General features: G+C 43.3%; 4 protein-coding genes and 1 pseudogene across 5 annotated transcripts; 3 read left to right on the top strand and 2 right to left on the bottom strand.

The window, feature by feature from the left end:
* Window positions 1-127: 127 nt before the first annotated feature.
* LOC144057093 (B9 domain-containing protein 2 pseudogene) lies at window positions 128-1,103 on the top strand (annotated as a pseudogene).
* Window positions 1,104-2,816: 1,713 nt separating this feature from the next.
* Window positions 2,817-4,127, top strand: hesx1 (HESX homeobox 1). Its single transcript, XM_077574349.1, has 4 exons — window positions 2,817-3,043; window positions 3,456-3,589; window positions 3,671-3,772; window positions 3,845-4,127. Exons 1-4 carry the CDS (start codon window positions 2,917-2,919, stop codon window positions 3,989-3,991), a joined length of 510 nt encoding a protein of 169 aa, XP_077430475.1. The 5' UTR covers window positions 2,817-2,916; the 3' UTR covers window positions 3,992-4,127.
* Window positions 4,128-4,971: 844 nt separating this feature from the next.
* On the top strand, window positions 4,972-14,348 carry ergic3 (ERGIC and golgi 3). 2 transcript variants are annotated; one of them, XM_077574338.1, is made up of 14 exons: window positions 4,972-5,156; window positions 5,538-5,608; window positions 6,281-6,368; window positions 6,540-6,659; window positions 6,734-6,830; window positions 6,907-7,072; window positions 8,348-8,405; window positions 9,508-9,522; window positions 10,154-10,185; window positions 10,600-10,696; window positions 12,495-12,559; window positions 12,626-12,762; window positions 12,893-12,948; window positions 13,029-14,348. In XM_077574338.1, exons 1-14 carry the CDS (start codon window positions 5,069-5,071, stop codon window positions 13,106-13,108), a joined length of 1,170 nt encoding a protein of 389 aa, XP_077430464.1. In that variant the 5' UTR covers window positions 4,972-5,068; the 3' UTR covers window positions 13,109-14,348. The 2 variants fall into 2 exon arrangements, with proteins under 2 accessions (XP_077430464.1, XP_077430465.1); XM_077574339.1 differs by lacking the exon at window positions 9,508-9,522.
* romo1 (reactive oxygen species modulator 1) lies at window positions 10,726-12,166 on the bottom strand. The gene is made up of 3 exons (XM_077574348.1): window positions 12,017-12,166; window positions 11,627-11,763; window positions 10,726-10,964 (listed from the first exon to the last, which is right to left on the bottom strand). The coding sequence occupies exons 2-3, from the start codon at window positions 11,761-11,763 to the stop codon at window positions 10,856-10,858; spliced, it is 246 nt and encodes an 81-aa protein (XP_077430474.1). The 5' UTR covers window positions 12,017-12,166; the 3' UTR covers window positions 10,726-10,855.
* A 933-nt stretch (window positions 14,349-15,281) lies between the features above and the next one.
* On the bottom strand, window positions 15,282-19,897 carry LOC144057090 (uncharacterized). Its single transcript, XM_077574341.1, has 3 exons — window positions 19,649-19,897; window positions 17,977-18,472; window positions 15,282-16,875 (listed from the first exon to the last, which is right to left on the bottom strand). Exons 2-3 carry the CDS (start codon window positions 18,464-18,466, stop codon window positions 16,376-16,378), a joined length of 990 nt encoding a protein of 329 aa, XP_077430467.1. The 5' UTR covers window positions 18,467-18,472; window positions 19,649-19,897; the 3' UTR covers window positions 15,282-16,375.
* Between the last annotated feature and the right edge of the window lie 881 nt (window positions 19,898-20,778).

Here is a 20,778-nt window from a genome sequence, read left to right as displayed (position 1 = left end):
AATATATACATAAAACACAAAGCGAGACATCAACTTTCTTTAAAAATGTAAGTAAAAATATTACAACAAGCAAATGAATAGACCGCTTGGTTGTTGTTGCTGCTGAGAACGCAGTTGCACACTCCCAGCTGGACGTGGCGCTGCAGTTAGCATGGACATACCTCTTTTTGCGTAAAAGAAGACACAAGCTTGTCTTGGACTGGTCATTCACTTTTAGGCAAGTTCTCCAGACTATACCCCAAGTTTCTCAGGTATGACAACGAATTGTCTCTCTTTATCAACGTCATATATTATATGCATTCGTTATTATGCGTTTGAGATCTTGATCTAAATTTTGGGAACTAAATAATCGCTGGACAGAAATAAGTAAGGGAAAACTCTGTGCAGTTACCGTGGAGACGCAAGCTTTGATGCTAAGCTAATAGCTACATCCATCTGTGGGGTCTTTTTGATGAAATGGCGGAGCTTCATATTATCGGCCAGCTCGTCGGAGCCACCGGTTTTCCCCACAGCAGCCTTTTTTGCAAATGGGGAGTCCACGCGGGAGGAGCGTGGCGTCTCCTCTCGGGCTCCAAGCAGGGCCAGACTCAGGTGGACGACCCCCAGACGGGAGACACGGCGTACTGGAGCCACCCCATTGACGTCCATTACGCCACCAAAGGGCTCCAAGGCTGGCCAAAGCTTCATCTCCAGGTGTGGCATCAGGACTCGTTCGGCCGCTGCCAGCTGCTCGGATACGGCTACTGTCACGTCCCCTCCAGCCCCGGGCACCACCGAATCAGCTGCGCCACCTGGAGGCCGCTCGGCTCGTGGCGGGAGCAGCTGTCGCAGATGTTCGTCGGCGGGGGGCCGCTACTCCGCAGCCCGGACATCATCTACAGCGGAGCGGATCGATACAGGCTGCACACCGAGGCCATGGGGACAGTGCAGCTGGAGCTCAGTGTCATTATGAGACACTTTGACAAATATGGCGTGGACAGCTAACGAAAAAAGAACCTTGGGCTGAATTGTTTTTTTTTTTTTTTACATTTCTACCTTTTTGTACTTTGATACTAAAGTTTTGTACTTATTTTGTAATTTTAATAAAACCCTTTACAAAGTTGGCTGCGGCTCCCTGAGGTCATTGCATATAGAATAAAAATGTAATATATGCACATTTTCACAGGCAATTGTCACCAATGGCTAGAATACAGGTTGGATCAAAAGCAGACACAGTACACACTTTTTAAATGGCTGTAATACTATATTTAAGGAATGTGATTTATGAATGGATTCACTCAACACACTCACAAATCCTCACCTGGACTTGAACTCTAACATTGATCTTGACCCTGCTGAACCCAGGCTAGAAACCCTAACTCGAAACCTTAACTCTGACTTAACATCTGAACGGGGGCTCCGGGACCGAACTAGAAACCAGAACTCAAGCTAGAAACCCTACTCCTCTGCTCGTCCATCCCAACTCTCCTTCCTGTCACTGGCCCCTGGCGGTGATGATTAAATAAACAAGTGTGCTTGTTGGTTTAACGCTGCTCGGGGCCTTCATTAGGAACTAATTAACCCTGAAAAGATTCTTTCCCTCCCCGCTGCTTATTCTGCATTCACATTCTGCGGGGCTTCATCCGCATGACAACTAGGGGCAGATTAGCCTAATAGCATTAGCGCGTCCCACTGGATCATTTGTGTTGACCATCATTAACAGTGAACTCATTTTTAATGAGTAGTCTATTGTGTCTGTTAAGCCGTGTCTATTTTTTTTTATTTTGTAAATTCTCTCCGTTTTTGTTTACTCCCCATTGATTTCATGGGACTCTGGGATATAGTTTATATTGAGCAACTTTTTGTGGTTAAAGGACTTTGACTTGGATCAGTGGCGAGTTTTCGGCATGTGTGCTTTTGCTCTTCTTCTTTTTCTTTTTAACAAGAATGAGTACTGAGATCTTCTATCACTGTTGTGTGTTTGTGCTCTTTGACAAGAAGAAACAGTAAATCAAAATGAAGACGGCTCGCGTTGGTAGCCTGACGAGCGAGCTGCTTGTCACTTGTAATGGCGAGGCAGAACGTTTTTGTAGCATATATGTCGATAACGAGCATCTTGTTTACGTCTATTTGTGTAATATTGTGAAAATAATGAAGATAACGGAGTTTTGTTGTTTCCTTGTGACAATGGCAATAAATATTCTGAATCTAATGCCGATAAAGTTCTGTGAGAGATCATCAGGTGTGCCACGAAAAATTTCACTTAGTTGGTGTGAAAACTATTTACTTCTGTTCTGATCTATATCTATGCCATGCAGAGATGGTTTGTGACAGACAGGGTAATTAAATGCTCTTCCACTAGATGGCAGACATTCCATTTGTGTCCATTTGTTGCTATTCATAAAACAGAATAGCTTTGTGTTCAAATCAACAGGCCCATATTTCACACTGAGAGTAAGTTGGTGCGGTACTGTGAGATTTTTCGAAATAAAAATAAAAGTCGGTTAAGTACACAAGACAGTGTGAAAGTGAACTCTCCAACATAACTACTGTACTTTTCATATCATGTCAAACGGAACGAAAGCAGATTAGCATGCCCCCCGTGTAGTCGCGACATTAGTTTGTTGAACTAAGCCTACTAAGAATGTAAATGTGTTGTCTTTCAAACACACGCGCGCACACACTCACCAGATTAGCCGGAAACCTTAGGGAATGTCATTCACATGGAAACAAACGCGTCTTCATTCTCATTGGTAGACAGCAAGTGTCATTAAATCCTTTCCCTTGCATTTAAACGTGTCGCCAAGGCTTCCTCACACCTTTCCTCACCCTCAAGACGCCAGGAGCTTGTCATTTAGAGAACAATGTGTCGTTTTTTAAAAAGAAAATTTACAATGAAGTCAGGATAGCGTTACCAGTCTTATCGGCGGCATCGCCATGGCCTCAGCTGTGGTTCCTGCAACAGGAAACTTGTCAGTGTTTTCTATCGAGCGTATTTTGGGTTTGGAGTGCAAACGAGCTGAAAGAGGCGTCAAACTCCACCGACCTTGGGGCCAGACATCAGGTGGGTGACCTCTTTCACACAGATATTCAGGAAACCTGGGATATTTTACACAGCCTGGGGCCTTCGGATTTAGTGGTTCGGGTCCATTTAACCTGAGCTGTATTAGCAATGGGACTGTTTCTTTAACCAACCCGATTTCAAATATGTTCTCACAGGGCCAGTAGGCTGCCCAGCAACAACATCAATTTGTATTATTTGAAAACATTTGTGTAAACAAGGCCTGAGCCAAAAATGGTCCCCTAATTCAAACATCTGAAGGTCACCGATGGTCAGAATTAAATTTGAAAATACATATTTTATGGTATTTATCTTTGGTTTATTACAGTGCAATTTCACATTGCACCAATGCCTTGCATTTAAGTAAAAAAAAAAAAAAAAGCACGAGCATGTGGTTTTGCGGTTTGTCTTGCAGATGTGGAATCAGACGAGGAGAACAAAGCTTGCCCTCAACAACATGATCACCATCCCTCCCAGTTGAGCTTTCACAGTCCGACGTGCAGCTGGTACGGCGGACGCCGACCTCGAACTGCCTTCACCGACAGCCAAGTAATCAATGAATCCACAAGTAACTTGGGTGTATTGGTCGGGGATTGTCTAATCATGTGTTTGTGTGTGTGGGGGGGGTAGGTGAATGTTCTGGAAGCAGTGTTTCAGGTCAACTGTTATCCAGGCATCCAACTAAGGGAACATTTGGCCGGCAGGTTGGTTCTGGATGAGGACCGCATACAGGTTTGGGACCACACACACATTGACACACAGAATCTTAAAAAGACTACTTGTTTTTGTTCTTTTATATGGTAGATATGGTTTCAGAACCGTCGGGCCAAACTAAGACGGTCCCTCAGAGAAAGCCGACTGCGAATGGTCCAGTCGGCTGTGGCTCATATTGGGATGAAGGTCGTTGGTCAGCTGGGCAAGGAGGACCTGCACGCTGAGGTTGAGAAATGACATTTTTCCTCGAATCCAGCCATGCGTCCATCTGTCCATCCGTCCGTCCATCAATCCATCTGTCCATGTACAAACCACCATATAACTCTCAATAAACAATAGTAGTCTTTTCTAACTGTTGTGCGATCAGCGTGATTAAAACGTTTACACCTGATTATTTTGGAGTATATTTCTCTGCACTGGATCAGTGTGTGTGTGTGTACATATGTGAATATTGTGTTTCTGTTGTCTGAATTATACAACATTGAATTTCAAAAAAGTGCTAATCTGGTAATTTATAAAAATCTATGTAATCACATGTGATTTCCCTGCTTGAAATGAAATTCTGATATTTCACTGACAAAACAAAACAATTGGTGTCATGGTACTTTGACATAAACTGTGCTATTATTTGCACTTTAATAAAAGAAAATAATAAGTTTCTAAATTGCGAATACCCATCTTATTTCTCCTCCTTTACATTTATTTTTTTTTAAATTTCAGAATCGATTAATATTAATTATGTTTTAAAGTTTTGTATGTTTTGTTTATTACGATACACGGATTTGTTTAATTTAAATTTCACCATACACAGTATTTTTTATTTTTTTATGTTGAAGGGCTGTGGAGAATTGGCTTCACAATACTATGACACAAATTGAGCTTTGAATTGCTTCTATAACAATATGTATGTCCATATGATTCTGAAAAGTTTTACTCAATATTTTCCATGATTCTTGCCATTCACTTTCATCCTTTGATCAATTTGACACATTTTAGGCCCATCTGCGCAATTATTTTTAACAGTTGATCATTGTTGGATTTTAATTTATATGTATATTTTTATTTTATAACATTTTAAAATATGATATATAATTCACGATTCCTTTTAATTTTCTTTAAATCAATTGAACAAGTCGGACCGCAGCAAACCTTTTGGGGGCGTGTGGAGGTTAACGCGTCCGTCTCTGATTGGTCCAAGCAACAACAAAAAACGCCCCCTATCCCGGAAGTGAAAGCCCCAGCACTTGATGTGTGTGTTCGGAGTCCAGCGGCGATTGTGTCGGGATCGGTGGCGTGTGGCGCCCGCTGCGGAAAATGGACACGTTCAACAAGCTCAAACAGTTTGACGCCTATCCCAAAACTCTGGAAGATTTCCGGGTGAAGACGTGGGGCGGCGCGACCGGTGAGAGAGGCTTCGATGTGTCGGCTAGACAAGCAAGTCAGTCGGTGCCGCTAGCTGGCTCGGCTAACAACAAGGCTAGCCGGTTACGTTTAGAGGAAATCAACATGTTCGAAGTTTTTGTTATCAACGTCAACCTGTGTCTTAAAACGCTTACACAGTAGAGGTAAAAATAAATGGTCAATTTTACAGGCGCAGTGAGTAAAAAGCAGAATAATCCATGTAAAAAAAAAAAAGTGAATCCTAATGGCCGATCGCCGTATATATAATTTAATGTGCATGTAAATATAATGTAATGTAATGTGTCCTTACATTTAACGCCCATATAAACGTTCCTTCCAATTTGAAAGTACATTTTGATGGAACAATTTTGTCTCTTCGCAGTGACAGTCATCAGTGGCATCATCATGTTAATCCTCTTCATTTCTGAGTTGCAGTACTATCTCACTAAAGAGGTGAGTGTCCATTCTCATGCATCATAATTCGTAAATATAAAAACCGTAAAGATTCTATTAACTCACTCAAGAGTCGTACGACGAGTGCTGCTTAAACTGCCGTTGTAATCAAACAAGCTTAGGATTCCTTTGCTGGACCGGTTTTACTGGATTATTTTCTGTTTATGTACATGGCAAATGTACATGGCATAAGGTCATTGCGCCGTGAGCACAGTTTTAATTATCTATTTAATTATTTTTTGCATATAGAGTGAAACCTCTAAAGTTGAACAGTAAAACCCATTGGATGTCAAAGCAAGTTTGCTCATATGAAATAATGGAAATTGAAATGATCAGTTTCATGGTTCAAAGTGTTGCCAGCATAGACTAATTTTTTTATTCGCTACAGGTTTGTTAAATGGGAAGTCAGGTCAAAATTGTACCTACAATAATAAGTTATATTTATATGTACCCCTACTAGTCTGAACGTAGCATTCTGGTTAATACTGTATTTGTTGTGAAGTAAAAGTATAAAATAATCACTGTGATTGGCTGGTGACAAGTCCTGGTCGTTCGTAGCCCACCTTGGCTTCAGCTAACCTGAATAAGTGTAATAAAGAAAAAAAGATGACGTAGAAATAAGTCACGGAGCCACATCATTAGGGACACCTGCTCTCTTCCGTTTCCCCGCAGGTGCATCCCGAACTCTACGTAGACACGTCGCGAGGAGACAAGCTGAAGATCAACATCGACGTGGTCTTCCCTCACATGCCCTGCGCCTGTAAGTCAAGCCCACCGCGGGACCTTTACGGGTCAACTTCATTTGACCTCTAGTGCATTTTAGGTTCATCCTGAAATGTCACCCAAAAGTGGAATATCTTAATTATTTGTGAGCGTATTTACATTACCCGCCATGCTCGGTGATGTCACGATGCTCCGGCCTTCCTGTCAGATCTCAGCATCGACGCGATGGACGTGGCCGGCGAGCAGCAACTGGACGTGGAGCACAACCTCTTCAAGCAGCGGCTGGACAAAGACCTCCAAGCTGTCACGCAAGGGGCAGAGAAACACGGTCAGCTTGCCAAGCGAGACAACCGTTTTGCACCCGACGACATGTTGATAACGGTGACGGTGATTTCTGTGCAGAACTCGGAAAAGCTGATGACGGACAAGTGTTTGACCCCACCACGCTGGACCCCAACCGGTGCGAGAGCTGCTACGGTGCGGAGACGGAGGAACTCAAGTAAGGAGGGTTTTACGGAACGCCGGCATTTCAGGACCTAACGGGATGAGAAAACAAAATGGCGTCTTGCGCGCAGATGCTGCAATACTTGCGACGACGTGCGCGAGGCGTACCGGCGTCGAGGCTGGGCCTTCAAGAACGCCGACACCATCGAGCAGTGCAAGCGAGAAGGCTTCACGCAGAAGATGCAGGAGCAGAAGAACGAAGGATGTCAAGTGTACGGAGTTCTGGAGGTCAACAAGGTAACGACCTTGTCACGGCTGCAATTTATATGCGGTATCATATGAGATCAATACAAAAATAGGAAATCTCGTGTTTCGTTGGGTACTCATGACGGTATTGTTCTTATGTTCTCTTTCTTACGTCACTTATGAACTTAGTTACTGAGTTACTTTAACTACCTACCTGGTATATACGTACTTACACACTTGCCCACCCACCTACCTATGACTTACCTACTTGCACAACAACCTGCCTATTTGCTTAACTTATGTTACGTCATGGGCTGTAACACTTACCAACCTACTTATTTATGTATCTACTTGTTTACTTGCATATCTACTTACCTACCTACCATCCTACCTACTTATGTGTTCATCTATTGCAAACATAACCTATCTACTTACTTATGTATGTATTTGCTTAAAGTGGAATTCAATCTTGAACATTTCTTGACAATAATGTGTTATATGTGACCTCACTAGTCTAAACGTGACATTCTGATTAATATCACATTTGTGGAATAAGAGTTATGAAGCAAAATACAGCCATTTTGATTCATCTCAGGGGGCGGCCATTTTGCCGCTTGCTGTCGACTGAAGATGACATCAATGTTGCTCAGGCAACAACCAATCAAAGCTCTGTAGCTGCGCTGTGATTGGTTGTCACCTGAGCAACAGTGATGTCATCTTCAGTCGACAGCAAGGGGCAAAATGGCCGCCCCCTGAGACGGATAAAAACGGCTGGATTTTGCTGCTTAACTCGTATTCCACTAACGCAATAATAACCAGAATAGCATATTTAGACCAGTGGGGCTGCATCGAGCATATTATTGTCAAACCAAATTTGGGGTTGACTTCCCTTTAACCCTACCTAATTACTTAGCTACCTACTTTTGCGCCTCTCTTTCTACCTACTCACCTACATTATGTACCTATTTACTTACTTGCCTTCCTACGGTGCTTATCCAAACACACGTCTGCCTACTTCCACACCTGCTTATTTATGCTCTTACCCACTTATCAGTTCACTTGCTTACCTAAAACTACGGTACTTACTTTCCTATGTAATTAATTAGTAGTTTACTTTCCTTCAGTTATTCTGTGACATTAATCATCATGTTGAAATGCTTTATTACCGGTACTTCAGTACTTGCACCTTGTGCAGGTGTACTAAATGTTTTGGTCGGTGGTGAATTTGCTAAACAAAGTAATTTCCCCCTACATAAAAAAACAAACAAACTTGTTTTGTTGTCACTGTGTTCATTTCAATTCACCCGCCACATCTTTGACTTTCAGGTGGCGGGAAACTTCCACTTTGCTCCGGGGAAAAGTTTCCAGCAGTCGCACGTGCACGGTAAGGACAGACGTTCGCCTTCTCTGCTCACAAACTTTGCAAGGGTTTCTGAACACTGCGTTGTACGAATGGCCAGCTTTGAATTCTTCTGCCTGCCACGAGACATCGCTGGCATCGATGGATGAACAAAGATGAATTATTTGGCAAGATTTCTGAGCGAGAAGCTAAAATGCACACACGTTTGTTTTGTTTTTGGAAGATTCGTTTGCCTAAGCTCACGACACGTCTGTTCAGAAACTTTTGACTTTTATGCGTCCTCCCTCCAGATTCTATCATGCGCCATAATACAACCTCGATCCGTCCGTCCGTCCTTCCATCCATTTTATATAAAGCTTAAGATGGAGACTAACCACTGTGCTACCCATTCATTCAATTTTCATCCCCTTTAAATTTTCTTTATAAAAAATACAAACATTTGCTAACAATTGCTAAGGATACCACAAACTGATCCCAAAAGAGTCCGACATTATTTTAAACTTACAACATAAGTTTTATCCTGTGGTATTTTTGGCATTATGAAAAAAGCACAAAAACATGTGAAGGACGGGTTCCAAAACACACGTATGAGTAAAGAACCACAACATTTCACTCTTGGCTCACGTTAGGAAATATTTCCTCTTCTCTCACTATCATCTCATTCAATTTGTGCAGGAAGGTAAGAAAAGCTCAAAGCACTGTGAAGTCAAGCACGTGCCACTAAATTGTATTTCTAAGTGAACAAAACTCCGCTTTTTATTAGGATTATTCTTAAGTGCCGTGAGTTGATGAAATGGTGGCTTTGTTTTTTTGTTTTTGTTTTCCTGCACCGAACATGCTAACTCATTTTGTTTGCGACATCTCGGTGCTCTGCAGCGGAGAAAAGAGACGAGATGCACTGAATTAACTTCAGCCTTCGTGTTCCCCTTCAAATCTTTGCGTCTGGGGCTGCACGGTCACGCGACGAAGCACAATTTAGTCAATGTCATGGAAATGTCTTGCTCTTACAATCGACCTGCGCCATTGCATGCGTTGTGTGTCGTGCAGCCCCAGCGAGCACATAACTTGCGGTGTGTTGTCTTCCCAAAAATCATCATCTGGTGTTTCTTCTCTCTTCTTTCTGCAGTGCACTCTGTGGAAAGTAAGTCCATCTTTTCTTTGCAGACCTTTTTTTTTATTTTATTCCATCATAAGATGGCTGCTTAATTTAAAGTGCTGCTACCAATTCTGTCTGATTTATCTATTCATGTTTTTCCCTCTTTGAGATTTGGCGCTTGTTTAAACCACTTTGACTCTTTACATTTGAGTGCTTTTCGCACAGAGTGTCTTAGAAATCGAATTATTATTCACAACATACACAAAAGTATTCACAGTCGGAGTGCATGGGGGCCTTTTCTGTAAAAAAATGCATGTGAATGCTAAAAATGTATTTAAATGTAGTAAAGAAGAGTTGGGGTGGGGGGGGGGGTGCCATGGGAAGTGCATAACTCTGGAATGCTAAAATACAGAATATAAAAGATTTTACACAAGTGCATATGCTATATAGAATACGGGTATGTGTAAAATCTTAGCGGCCTACTCCACCATTTTTCCTCTTGCTGACCCACTCATGAAAAGCAAAGCTAACGTCCCCACTGCATGTGCTGTGCTATTTAAAAAGCACCTCACTGCAAAGTTACATCGATTCAAAGTCCTTTGACTTGAAAATGTTCATACAAGTTAAACTTTACAAAAAACTCCATTTTCAAATGTGATTTGTTTTTTGTTTACAGTTCACGACCTGCAGAGCTTTGGCTTAGACAACGTAAGTAATGGATTGTGTTTGGGCCCTTGATAGAATGGTCGGTGTACAAAAAAAAAATAAAAATGCTGACCACGGTTAAGAGCATTTTCTGTTTTTAACTTAAACAATTGGCACAAGTCTATATTCTTCGAAAAGTCCTTGTTAAAATTGTGCCTTCCTTTGGGTGTAGAAAGGGGAAAAAAAGGAAGGTACTTGGAGAGCGTTTTTTTTTAGGTGGTACTTTGTGTAAGAAAAGAAAAAAAGGGAACTAATGGTTAAAATGAAGCTTCTTGGCCTTAAGATGCCACAGGATGACCAAAGCAATATTTATAGCCTGGGCCAGAGCACAAAAACAGTGAATGTATTTCAGCAAATAATGGATAGAATTGAATTATTGCTTTCCTCATTGCTAAATATTGATAACCTGTGATTTAGATCAACATGACCCATTTGATCAAACACCTGTCGTTCGGGGAGGATTACCCCGGCATCGTGAACCCTCTGGACGGCACGCGGGTGACGGCGCCACAAGGTCAGTTCAGACAGAAGGCAAAAACGATGCCATGTTTAGTTTCTTTTTAATGGAAGCAACAGCATGGCCAGACGGAAAGAAATATGTGGCTGCTCTTGCAAAAGTCCCAGAAGTGTGGTTGGATTGCACGGAGGAGCTGATTAGTTGTCGCCGTCGTCCTCAGCAACGGATGCCCATCCCGATAGACATGAAGGTGCCGAACGTCCCCCCGCTCTGCATCATGGTCTTGCCCACTCCTCCCATCAGCTCCCGGCCTCGCATGCCGATTCTGCAGGCGAGCGAAAATGACCAAAAGTCAAATACAGATTACACAAAAATCGGCGATTTCAAGTACAGTACTGTAGCAATCAGGATGCAACAATGCAGACCTAAAAAAAACAAAAACAAATTTTGTTCAGATTTTTATGAGTGAGTTTGGGAAAAAGTTCAAAACTGTTAATTGTGTCAACTAAGAACTTTAATGAACACACCGTTGTCATATTGCCATATGTACTGTAGATGAACAAATGTCATACATAGCGTACTTGTTTTAAAAATATAGAAAGCTTTGTCATTGTAAGATGCTGGTACAAAATTGGGGTGCAACTCCAAAGCTATTGGTTTGAGAAAAAATTGACAAGACTATATTATGCTGTGCAAATGGCAGTATGATACAAATAGTTATTGTACTTTAATAAGTGTCAAATGTTAAGATTTTTTTTTTACTATGAACTGAAAAATATATACATAATTGTATACTACTAAATAATGTGGATTTGTGGTTATGCATTCACACGAGGCCAAAAGTAGCTATACTGTACTTTTTTTCTTTTTCTTTTTTACTATTTTCTTCAAGGTACTGCAAATAATGACACCTTGAGTCAAACACAGTAAGTTAATTCCAAAGTAGTATAGGCCAGGTACATTTATTATTATTATTATTATTATTACCTGAGACAGGAAAAAGTACCGAACATGGCCCCAGCGGCCATGCCCACAGCGAAGCCCATCATGAATCCCATCTTGACCCGGTCGAAACAGCTGGGCTGGGCCTGGCCCTGGCCGTAGGGTGCGACAGCCACTGGCATCTGGACCAGCAAGACGGCAAATTAGGAAACGCTTAAAAATAGTCTTTTTACAGCCAATACAACACAGTAGTTAGTTGTACGGTAGTTTCTTCCTAACCAGAAATTCAAGTGAATCTTACTGACCCCCTGCCAATGTAATAGCATTTACGTGCTAACTAAATAGCATTAGCGGGCTAACGACACTTGTGTTGTGGCCTTGAGAGGAAAACACGACACGATTTATTTTTAAAGCTAAAAATAAAAAGTTTGTTACCCTGAATTAAATGTTTCTAAAGTTAGTGTCTATAGTCGCTCCTCTGTTGAAGATTTCAGGCGTACTTGAGCGCAACCAGCGTTTAAATGTCTTTGTCAGAGTTCCATAGCCGGATGTAGGAAGGAGAAGAAGACAGGAAGTGAGACAACAGGACAATATAAGCGTGAAGAGAACACAGACAGCGACATTGTGTGGCGTGTTTCAGTACTGCAACATTCATCCTCAAACTGCCATTCGTTTCCTGGTTGGTGTCTTGCTTGTAGGGGGACAATACATTTGCAATTATTCTATCAGTTTTTAAACTTTTATTTAACTTTTGTGCACAACACATTTTAATTGAATCATTAATAAGGTTCCTTTTTATTTTCCAATATTTAAGTACAGTATTTTTTTCAGTGGTACTTTTGACTACCACTGTACTAGAGAATCAATTTAGTGTGAAAGTAAATGCTTCTACTTTGTGTTTCCTGTCCCACAGCCTCAATGATGTACCAGTATTTTGTCAAAATTGTCCCCACCATTTACATGAAAACTGACGGAGAGGTGAGTGCTACATTATTCGAATACTTTGCGGCGGAATGCAGATGTTTACTTTTGACTCTTGGGCAGGTTGTAAAAACCAACCAGTTCTCGGTCACCAGGCATGAAAAAGTGGCCAACGGCTTGGTGGGCGACCAGGGCCTGCCCGGGGTCTTTGTTTTATATGAGCTCTCACCCATGATGGTGAAATTTACGGAGAAACACAGGTAGGACAAACACACCTGTTGTAAATAACTTGTCTGCTTTGTGATCTGGCTGATTCCATTTTTTGTTTTGTTTTTAAATCTCGGGATGCAAGTGCTGCATTCTGCGTTTAACATTGTCAATGTCCTTCAGATCCTTCACTCACTTCCTGACTGGCGTGTGCGCCATCATCGGGGGCGTCTTCACAGGTGCGGCTGAAATTCCCGCGCATCCACGTGTTGACATTCGCACGGTATGAATGTTCACGTCTTGTTTTTCCCCACCGCAGTTGGCGGCCTCATCGATTCTTTCATCTACCACTCGGCCCGCGTCATTCAGAAGAAGATAGAGTTGGGCAAGGCCTCTTAACAACGGCGCCTCCCGCTGGTCTCGTGTGGCCCCTCGAGAAGGACACACGGACGGACGGATGAGAGGCAGGCCGAGGACCGAGCATCTTTGCGTCGTCCTGTCGAATGGACAGACGGACGGAAAGGCGGAGAAGGATGTTGAACATCACCCGGGTCCTCTGTCTCCCTTTTTTGTTGGTTTCCTACGAGCGCAACGCCTCCGCCTGCTAACTCAATGCCGCCAGGACAGTCAAACTCAGTCAAATGAGGACAGGAGGGTCCCCGGCCCACCTGTGGGTTGGCATGGAAACAACAACATGGCCTATGGCTACGCTCCTTCTTCACATCCTTTTGCCAAACTTCCTTCTTGGTCCCTGGTTTGTGTCTGTCTTGGTCCTTTTATTTGTGTCCGTCACTTATTTGCCTTGGTTGTGTCCGCTCTCGTGAATGTTTTCTTAGTTTGGGTTCCTTCCTTGTTAGTGTGCCTTGTTTTTGTCTTTTCACAATCGCCTACATTTTTTGTTTCCATCCTCGGTGCCTTGTTTGCATTTTGTATGTAGGCCCCCTTTTCTTTAACTTCTTGGACTAGGTCCCTTGTTTTTGTCCAATATCTTCAACCCCTTCTTTATGTCCTTTTAAATCAATTCTTTGGTTGGGACCCTTGACCCGTCCGTCCTTTTGTTTAAGTTCTGTGTGCGTCATTTGTCATTTAGTCCTGCATTGTTGTTTTTGCAATTGATTGAAAGTCTGTTTTCCCCAATTCGTTAGTAGGTCATATCAATATTTTTTCTCAGCACTGCCTGTGTGTGTCTTGAGATCACGAACACATTTGTAGATTTCCTTTTGATGGCCTCAAAAGTGTCAGCACAAGCGTGAAGGAAGAAAAATCGAGTATTGGCGCGTGTTGATTGTTTAATGATTCGGGCAAAGGGCTGCTTCTCTGTTTTTTGGGGGGAGGGGGTTCTTGCTGATTATTATTTGGAGTTGTCATCGCCCGGCATTTATCTTCATTTTAGTCAAACTGAGACGGTTGTACACTGTTTGTACAGAGGATCCGCCCTACATGTTTTTCTGTGGTCCAATCAGGCAGTAAAGGCCTCCAAGAACTTCTCAAGCGTGGACGATGCAGTCGTTGGGGTTATCGTTAACATTCAAATCGGGTACGGCGTATCTTTGAATGTGTGAGGGTAAAATGTATTTATATTTTGATTGTCCTCAAAACCGTTTTTTAAAATGACACAATAAACGTGAACGACACCAGCCTCCACTGTGCACTTTAGCTTGAATGCTATTGAACGCCTAGCCATCCATTTTCTGTATACTGATTAGGGTTGTTGCTGAGCTGCACATTGTCCCAGTAATGCAGCTCTTTGGCACTGCAAAATATTTTGAACAAATAATAGTATAGAGTTAGTGCTTTATTGTATAATAAATGTTTTAATCTCTGCAAAGCGCTTTGAAATCGCCTTGTGCATGTGTAATGCGCTTCAAACGCCCCCTTTGTTTTGATTTGCAGTGACATTCGTTGGCCACAAGATGGTGGTGTTTTCCTTCCCTTTTCCTGTTCAAGCGACACGCTGGGTGAGTAACTTCCCGTCAATGTGACGTCAGCAGATTCCTCCGGGGCTACTTTCGTACTGGAAATGAGATTACGGTATCTGTCGGTTGTGTGCGCGTGTTTTCTTATCCTTACATGTCAACCCAATCCAATTGTTTATGCGGTGTCACGAACAGTGACACGAAACAATCAGGTTCGGCCAAAATTAGATAGTATACACGCTCAAACAAATTCTTATGTAAGAAAGGAGAATGAGGAAGTTAAAATGGAAAAGAGGAACGGTAGATAAATATGAACACTAGAAGCATTGGATAAAAGGAAGGATACAAGGATGGTATGAAAAGAATGAAGTGAGGTCAAAGGGAAGAAATTAAAGTGAAGGATACATGAGTGGAAAGGATAGGATGGAAGAAAAGATAATGGTAGTAAACAGAAGGAAAGACGCTAGAAAGAAGGATGTCTGGAAGGTATTGAGGTAGGAAGTGCTCTTTATTTCAGCAATTTAACATCTGTAACTATGTAAGTATAATTTAGGACACGTTGACTAAAATAAGCACTGCTTCCATGCATTGAAAGTTGTTTGCATTCAAGTTTTTTTTTTTTTTTTTTTTTTATTAAAGAAGAAGTCTCTACTAGGTATGTTTTAAAACGTTTATTTGAGTGTCGTTCATGAAGAAAATGAAGTGAGAATGAGGACCGAACACCAAAAACAAAATTGGCTGCGAATGTGCTGTCTTCATGCTACTTATGTTATTAAGACACTATTGACCTTTCAACTGAGTGGAAGATTGCATAATAAGGGAAGAGGTCTGTGGTGCTTCGACATTTGACACCTGACGTTTGCTTTGGAAACAAACAACAGAAAGTGGTGGGGGGGCGTCAACTTGGTCACCACAATGAGCATCACAGTGTTATTCAGATTTATTATGGCTACATTTGAGCTTTAAGCACGCTTGAACAAACTTCCTGACAGTTAAATAATTAAAATTAAAAAAAAAGCCGTTGCAGAGAACCTGACGGCGTGGAGGGATCACTGGTTGCTATGGCTACAAGAAACCCTGAATAGACGCTACACTACTTTCAAACATGTTGATGTTCCAGAAGGCCCAACTAGATCTTGAATTGAATATAAAGTCGTTCAATTGTTGCCTTCCTTTTCCATTATGGACTTCATAAGCGTGTCCAAGAACTTTCCTACTACGCGTCAGACAAAGTCGCTGTCTGGAACGAGGCTTTGGACTCAACTAGAATCATGTGGGGATGGGAAACCCTTCCTCTAGAACCTTGTATGGGGCCCACAAACCTTTCAGGGACAGAAACCCAACTGGCTCAAGTCTAGAAAGCGTTTGACCTCTCTTGGAAGAAGGAAACTTTGGAGACCAGAAACCTTCCCTCTCGTGGGATGAGAAACCTTCCCTTTGGACCAGTACCCCTCTCTGGCCGGGACCTCGCTCAGATGGAGGAGTCATGCTCTCAAGCCGAGAGACATTCCGTCTCTCGGGACATGAAACCTTCTCTACAAGAAACCCTCTTGTGACAAGAACCGAGTACGGTTCTTACGGGGATGGGAAACTTTCGAGGGACGAGTACCTAAAAAAAAAAAAAAATCAGACCTGCAGAAGTATTGCCAACAAAATTGGACCAAATTAGGCAACATTTCAAGACCTGAATGACACAAATGTCCAAAAAGTCACGTGTCAACCCAAACCGTCCTCGTCTCACCGTCCCTTCTCACAAGCGAACCGGCAAGCGCAGGTGCCGCAGCCGCGCTTTGAGCTCCTCCTGCTTGGCCCGCAGTTTGTCCCGCTTGGCCCGCAGCCGGCGGTTTTTCTCCCCCAGGCCGCGGACGCAGTCTCTGGCCTTCTTCAAGATCAGCGCCTTGGAGGCCCGGTCGTTGCGGGACAACTCGGGGACGTTGTCGCGCAGGCGCACGAAGCAGTTCTTCAGCTCGTTGCGGCGCTGGCGTTCCATCACGTTGTGAGTCCGACGCCGCTCCCCCTCGTCCTCCGTTTCCGGCAGGTGGCGCGACGACGCGTGGTGGTGAGGATGGCGGCGGATGTGCTTGTTGGAGCAGGACGGCGGCGGCGGCGAAGCGGGAGGAGGCGCGGCGTAGTTGTGCTGCAGCCGGATGTCGACGCAGAGGTGGCGCTGGAGAGCGAGACGCTCGTCCTCGTCGTCCTGCTGCTGTCTGGAGGGGCAGCGGCCAACCGTCACCACGTCGATCTCCTCCTCTGCCACGCAACACAAAGGGAAGGCTTTCGTCACACATACGCACGATGCAAAAGTGGGAAGCGCAGTACTGGGAAAAACATTTTTATTAGGGTGTCAAAATGAGTGCGTTAATTTTAAGTTCCTTTAACGCCACTCGTTTTTTTAAATGCAGCTGTCAATCACCAGCTAAGACCCCGCCCACTGCCTTTAAAGGGATACTTAACTCATTGAGCCATTTTCAGCAGTAAAAAAATTCTGAATTTGTCCAGAATTAATTTGATAACTTCCATTATTTTTCATGTAAAATTAATACCTTTAAAAACACATTTTCCACTTGCTGTCAACGAGCGTTGTCACTATTGAATATTTCTAGGAACGATTAATCTAGCGATTATTCAATTGGCTAATCGGATTCATTTTAATTTTGCATTAAACTGTGTTCTGAATTTTTTTTTTTTTTACTTGATTACTGTTTATTAAAAAGTGATTGGTGGTTATTTCGTACTTCATATTTGCATAGCGATTTCAAAAAAAAAAAGGGGGGGGGGGTTGATGTACTATGTTACCAGTTCAGTCATTGTTTTCTAAAGTAAAAACAGATGTTTGTAAATGACTTATTTTGATTAAACCCAGATAATAAAAAGTCTTCTTTCATGAAGGACTACAGAAGTCAGTCAACAATTACTGTTATGCTAAAATCAGAGGATTTGGACAATTTCAAATAAAAAAAAATTGTCTCCAAACGATTACTCGGTTATTAAAATAGTTGTCGATTAATGTGATGATCGTTTACTTGTCGATTTAATTTTGCTGTTAACTGGAGATGACATCACCTGTGCTGAGGAAACTGGTAATGACCAATCACATCTCACCTGTTTTCTGGGTTTGGTCAGCAAACTGAGCCATGATTGGTCGTTACCAGTTTCCTCAGCACAGGTGATGTCATCTTCAGTCGACAGCAAGTGTCAAGAGTTTTTAAAAAGGTATCGATGTAGTTATCACCTTAATCATAGGCAAAATATTCTCTTCTTACTGTTGAAAATGGCTCAATGAGTCAAGTATCCTTTAAAAAAAAAAAAAAAGATTGTGCCGGAAAGCGCATGTGAGCAATTTGTTCTCACCCGAGTCGCTGGACGAATACGTGGACCCGTCGCCACCGGTAGAGCAGTCGTCGGAGGCGGCCTCGCCCGTTTCTTGGCTCTCCATCAGGTTGTGGCAGTCCAGCACGGAGCCGGCGAGCCCCTCGAAGATGCCGGCGTCCATGTCGGCCAGCATCTCCTCCAGGCTTTTGTCAGACGCCAGGCAGCGCCAAAGGCTCTCCTCCTCCGCGGGGGAACCGGGACGCCCTCGTCCCCCCCCGCCGCCGCCGCCATCGTCGTCATCGTCCGAGTGGAAGAAGGCGCAGTTCCAGTTGAGCTGCATGTCGCAGTCCTCCAGGAGGATATCGGACACAAAGCTCAGCTGGTCACCCTTGGAGAGGCCCGCCTTCACGGGGGGCGAATCTGAGGGCGTGGCCAGTGATTGGAGGTCCTTCAAACTTTGGCAGAAGTCGTCATCAAAGTTGGAGAAGACTTGCGGCAGGCACTCCATGCTTCTTTCCGAAATATACATGATCTCCTGCAGGGGTGAGTAACAAAAACAACAGCTTTATAGAGTTTTTTTTTTTTTACATAAGCCCCCAGACCTTTTTGTTTGTTTGTTTTAATTGTCAGACTAGATATAAAGTGCATACAAAATGCTACTTTGTGGCCAAATAAAAGGTAAAATGACTCAACTTCAACTGGAAGCAACATAAAGTTCACTACTGCTTGTTGTGAAGTGAATAATTTCATTCTGTTTAGAATCTCATAGTCACAAATGCGCATTTTATCTCTAATTGTTGTGGCCACTAATTAACCCCCCCCCCCCCCCAATCACCACCATGTCTGGAGCTCAGTAATTTCACACTTAAGTGAGCAAAGGCCACACAAGCCAGACAGCACATTTGCACCCATTGACAAGCAACACACATCGCTTGTCCGCAGGGCGTGGAAGGCATGTCGCAATCGCATGGCGCTTGGATGTGTAGCATGCTTGCGATGCACAACAAAGCCACATTGTGTGCTGCAGAGTTCGAGAACGCCCCTGCGCACCGTGGCAACGTGACACGTGGGGCATTTTGTTCTTTTAAATTAGGCTCTTTTTAAAAAGACACACAAGCCGTTGCAGACTTAAAGACGTTACACAAACATAGGTGACAAACAATTAGCAGAGAGGGACGGGGTTCGAGCGCAAGAAGGCGGTTTGTTTAAAACGTGCGAATTTACTAATGAGGGTTTTGCGGCACGAGTTGAACGCCCTTGCAGCGTGGGAACAGGAGCAACCGGTGCGATTTAAATTTCCTTTCAAACACAACACAGCCACGCCGATCTACTCTCGAAAACATTACGCGGACATAATTGGCACGCAATTAAAAGATGGTCGCGTGTTTTTTGTGCAATTTAGCAGCATGTAAAATACGTTACGCACACCTCCGCAATGGCTCAAACGCCATGTGGATGACAAAACTGCGTCCTGCACACAGGTCCGAGAATTACAAGAACGTTACATTGTCCTTTTAAACAAACACACACATGCCGATCTACTCTCAAACATATGACACGTTCACAGATGCCCCCAAATTACCTGGGAGTGAAGTGTTTTTTAAGTCATTTAGCAGCTCATTTAAAATATGACCAGTTCCAAATGAGGGTTTTGCATACGGATAATATTCCTGTCTTGTCATTTAAACAAAAGAAGAAGACGCGTTCTTACCCGGCACTTTCGAAGGGACTGAGATAGTTGAAGGTTCAACGAATTGTACAAATCCACGCTGGAGAACCGAAGACGATGACTTCTTGACACCGGGAAGGAGGCGGCATGGTGCGGAAATCCTTACAAACCAGCTACTACCTCACTCAGTGGGCGTGGCCGAGGGAGTCGCACTGCTGTTTTACCAGCGCGACTCGACGGTGTCCCTACGCGACAGACAACCGCGCCAAAATGTCCAAACAGGCCACCGAGCGTAAACGTCCTCGTGATGTATAAGGTCAGATACGTCATAAATTGATCTTTCTGTTTAGTCCTAGCGGGAAAATCGGCGGCGAATGCTTCCGTGTGCAATTTATCGCGCAAATTGGGTCTAGCTCGTCTAATGCGGCGGAGGGATACATATGAGGGGCTGGGATTCCAGGAACTGGATGGCGGTAAAATGAGGATACTGACGCACGTGGACCAAGAGGAGATGCCGGCTGTCATAGAGATAAATAACCACTAGGTGGGGCCTTAACTGTTTTATGACGTGAAAACCTAGCCGCCATCTTTAACCGGGAGTCCCCTGTCATCTCTTCCGTTCACTTGTATTGAGGTACTGTAACTGTTTGGCTCCAATAAATTAGTCCTAATCTAACCCTTCGATTTCTCTGCCGATTCTGATTGGCTTGTTAGACACATCAGACACGCAGGCAGATTAGTTACTGTGTTTTTACTGTTCAGACCAATGTGAAAATGGTGACTCAAGAATCAGCGAAGGTCTGCTGGATTTGATTGGTCTTGGAATTCATCCAACAAGGCTGCTTGGAACCAAAATGTGCAACTTGCTGTTGAATTTCTTGTATGTTTCCTTGGATCTTTTTCGTGTGCCCTTTCATGATAGACAGATCCGCTTAGGTTTGTGTCTGTTGGTGAAACTTGTGCCAAAGGCGAAATTTTTCTGACTTTCTACAGTACAGTTACAATAAGAAGTGTAACATAGTAGTCAGTGACAGCAGTGTGTTGATGACATATCACACAACCGTCTACACACACACACACACACACCGTACACACAAACACATGCAAAAAGCGAGAGCGGACCGGTCGGCGTCTTCCCATCCTTCCCCCTCAAATTACGAGTTTGCTTGTCG

Source organism: Vanacampus margaritifer, chromosome 8 (genome assembly GCF_051991255.1).
Source record: "Vanacampus margaritifer isolate UIUO_Vmar chromosome 8, RoL_Vmar_1.0, whole genome shotgun sequence".
Taxonomy (NCBI): Eukaryota; Metazoa; Chordata; class Actinopteri; order Syngnathiformes; family Syngnathidae; genus Vanacampus; species Vanacampus margaritifer.
Note: the sequence above shows the minus strand (reverse complement) of the source record. Positions and strands in the feature narration are given on the sequence as shown.